General features: G+C 40.9%; 1 protein-coding gene across 1 annotated transcript; it reads left to right on the top strand.

The window, feature by feature from the left end:
- The first annotated feature begins 312 nt into the window (after positions 1 to 312).
- LOC122614194 lies at positions 313 to 1,070 on the top strand. Its single transcript, XM_043788715.1, has 2 exons — positions 313 to 414; positions 519 to 1,070. Exon 2 carries the CDS (start codon positions 527 to 529, stop codon positions 845 to 847), a length of 321 nt encoding a protein of 106 aa, XP_043644650.1. The 5' UTR covers positions 313 to 414; positions 519 to 526; the 3' UTR covers positions 848 to 1,070.
- Positions 1,071 to 1,517: the final 447 nt, after the last annotated feature.

Genomic DNA, 1,517 nt, shown 5'->3' with positions numbered 1-1,517 from the left:
CATTCTATAATCTGCGGTCTTAAGCATATTTACCTTCAATATGTACAAAACCATGCCAAATGCTTGCACTAATCCGCGGGCATTCGCAGTTCATCGCACACTTTTTGAAATAATCCCATCCATCATGACAATTGTCTACTCACGGAATTCCAAATTAAAATTTCACATTTTCCTTCAAGTGTTGTGTCTGCGAGTTGAATTGAAATCAGGCCTCCGGGCTCATATCTTTCATTAGCATTTTTAATGCCTGTTTAACCTTTGTGTATGAACCCCATCTTTCGATTGTTTCCTGCTGAATTTTTCTCTCAGCTTCCAGTAGGCTGTGGGTCTTCCGTATTTGGGGTGAATTGTCTTATAAATCTTTCTTTATATTATGTCATTTTCGTTTGATCCACACGGGCGTTAACACCTTTGGTAAGTTGGACGTAAACAATCTAGTTACAATCTTTTTAAAAGTATACAGACTTTAAAACTTGATTATAGATTTGATATTATATTTTAGATATTTTCCATTTTAGGAAGCAACATGAGTACTTCTTTAATGCGCAAACATCTGAACGAGATGGGGATCCTAAAGCACCTAAAGCCCACGGGTCGCAACTATATACCCATGGCCGGTCCTCCTCGATTTCCGATGAGTTCTGCGCAGCGTTTGATTATTGGATGCGGTTCCTTGGTCGTCATGATGATCATTCCCTTCTACTGCCTCTTCAGTCTTCCTCGATGGTCGAGGATGCATTTGGGACTTCCGCCTGCGGAGGAAGAGCAGGCAGAGGAACCTCCACCCCAAGAGGCCCACGAGGAAAAGGACCAGGACAAGGACAAAAAGGAAGATAAGAAGAAATAGATCCCAGACCTTACGACACGCGTTCTTTTAAACGGTGACTTCTGAATAACACTTTTCTGGGGCTTCCATAAGAAGAATTTGCAGCGTGGAGCTATTTATCAACATCGCAGCATATTAAAATTGCCAGATTTATCGTTAAAACAAACTAGATCATTTTATTGAAGCATCACATTAGTTTGATGTCATATTTAGTGTCTGTGAGTAAAAGCCTATCGAAATTCCATTTTTCTATTCACTGCTTGTGGCCATCATAAAATGTCACCCTCATCGATAGTGAAAATGGGGAGGCCACACTAAAACATACAACATCAAGCTGTCTTGATTTACTTTACACCCCACAAATAGATCCGCTTTGAAGCTTACCCACCAATTGGGGATCTACAGTAGCACCGCAGACAATAAACCATCCATTGTCCGCGTCCAAATAGTTGGCGCAAACACCTCTTGCTAAAAGGCAAGAGAAGAGCTCCTGTGGAAATGCTCCTCTAAAGCCACAGACCATTTTCCACGGCTGCCTACCACAAATCAAATTGCTCGAAAACTAAATAAACTAAAAAACAAAACGACGAGAAATCCGAAAAACCCAAACAAGCCGAGGAAACCCAAAAGCAAAGTGCCTACTTTCATTAAAAGTATTTTTGCGCTCATTGCCAATGCATTCGATTGTGGA

Source organism: Drosophila teissieri, chromosome 2R (assembly GCF_016746235.2).
Source record: "Drosophila teissieri strain GT53w chromosome 2R, Prin_Dtei_1.1, whole genome shotgun sequence".
Taxonomy (NCBI): domain Eukaryota; kingdom Metazoa; phylum Arthropoda; class Insecta; order Diptera; family Drosophilidae; genus Drosophila; species Drosophila teissieri.
Note: the sequence above shows the minus strand (reverse complement) of the source record. Positions and strands in the feature narration are given on the sequence as shown.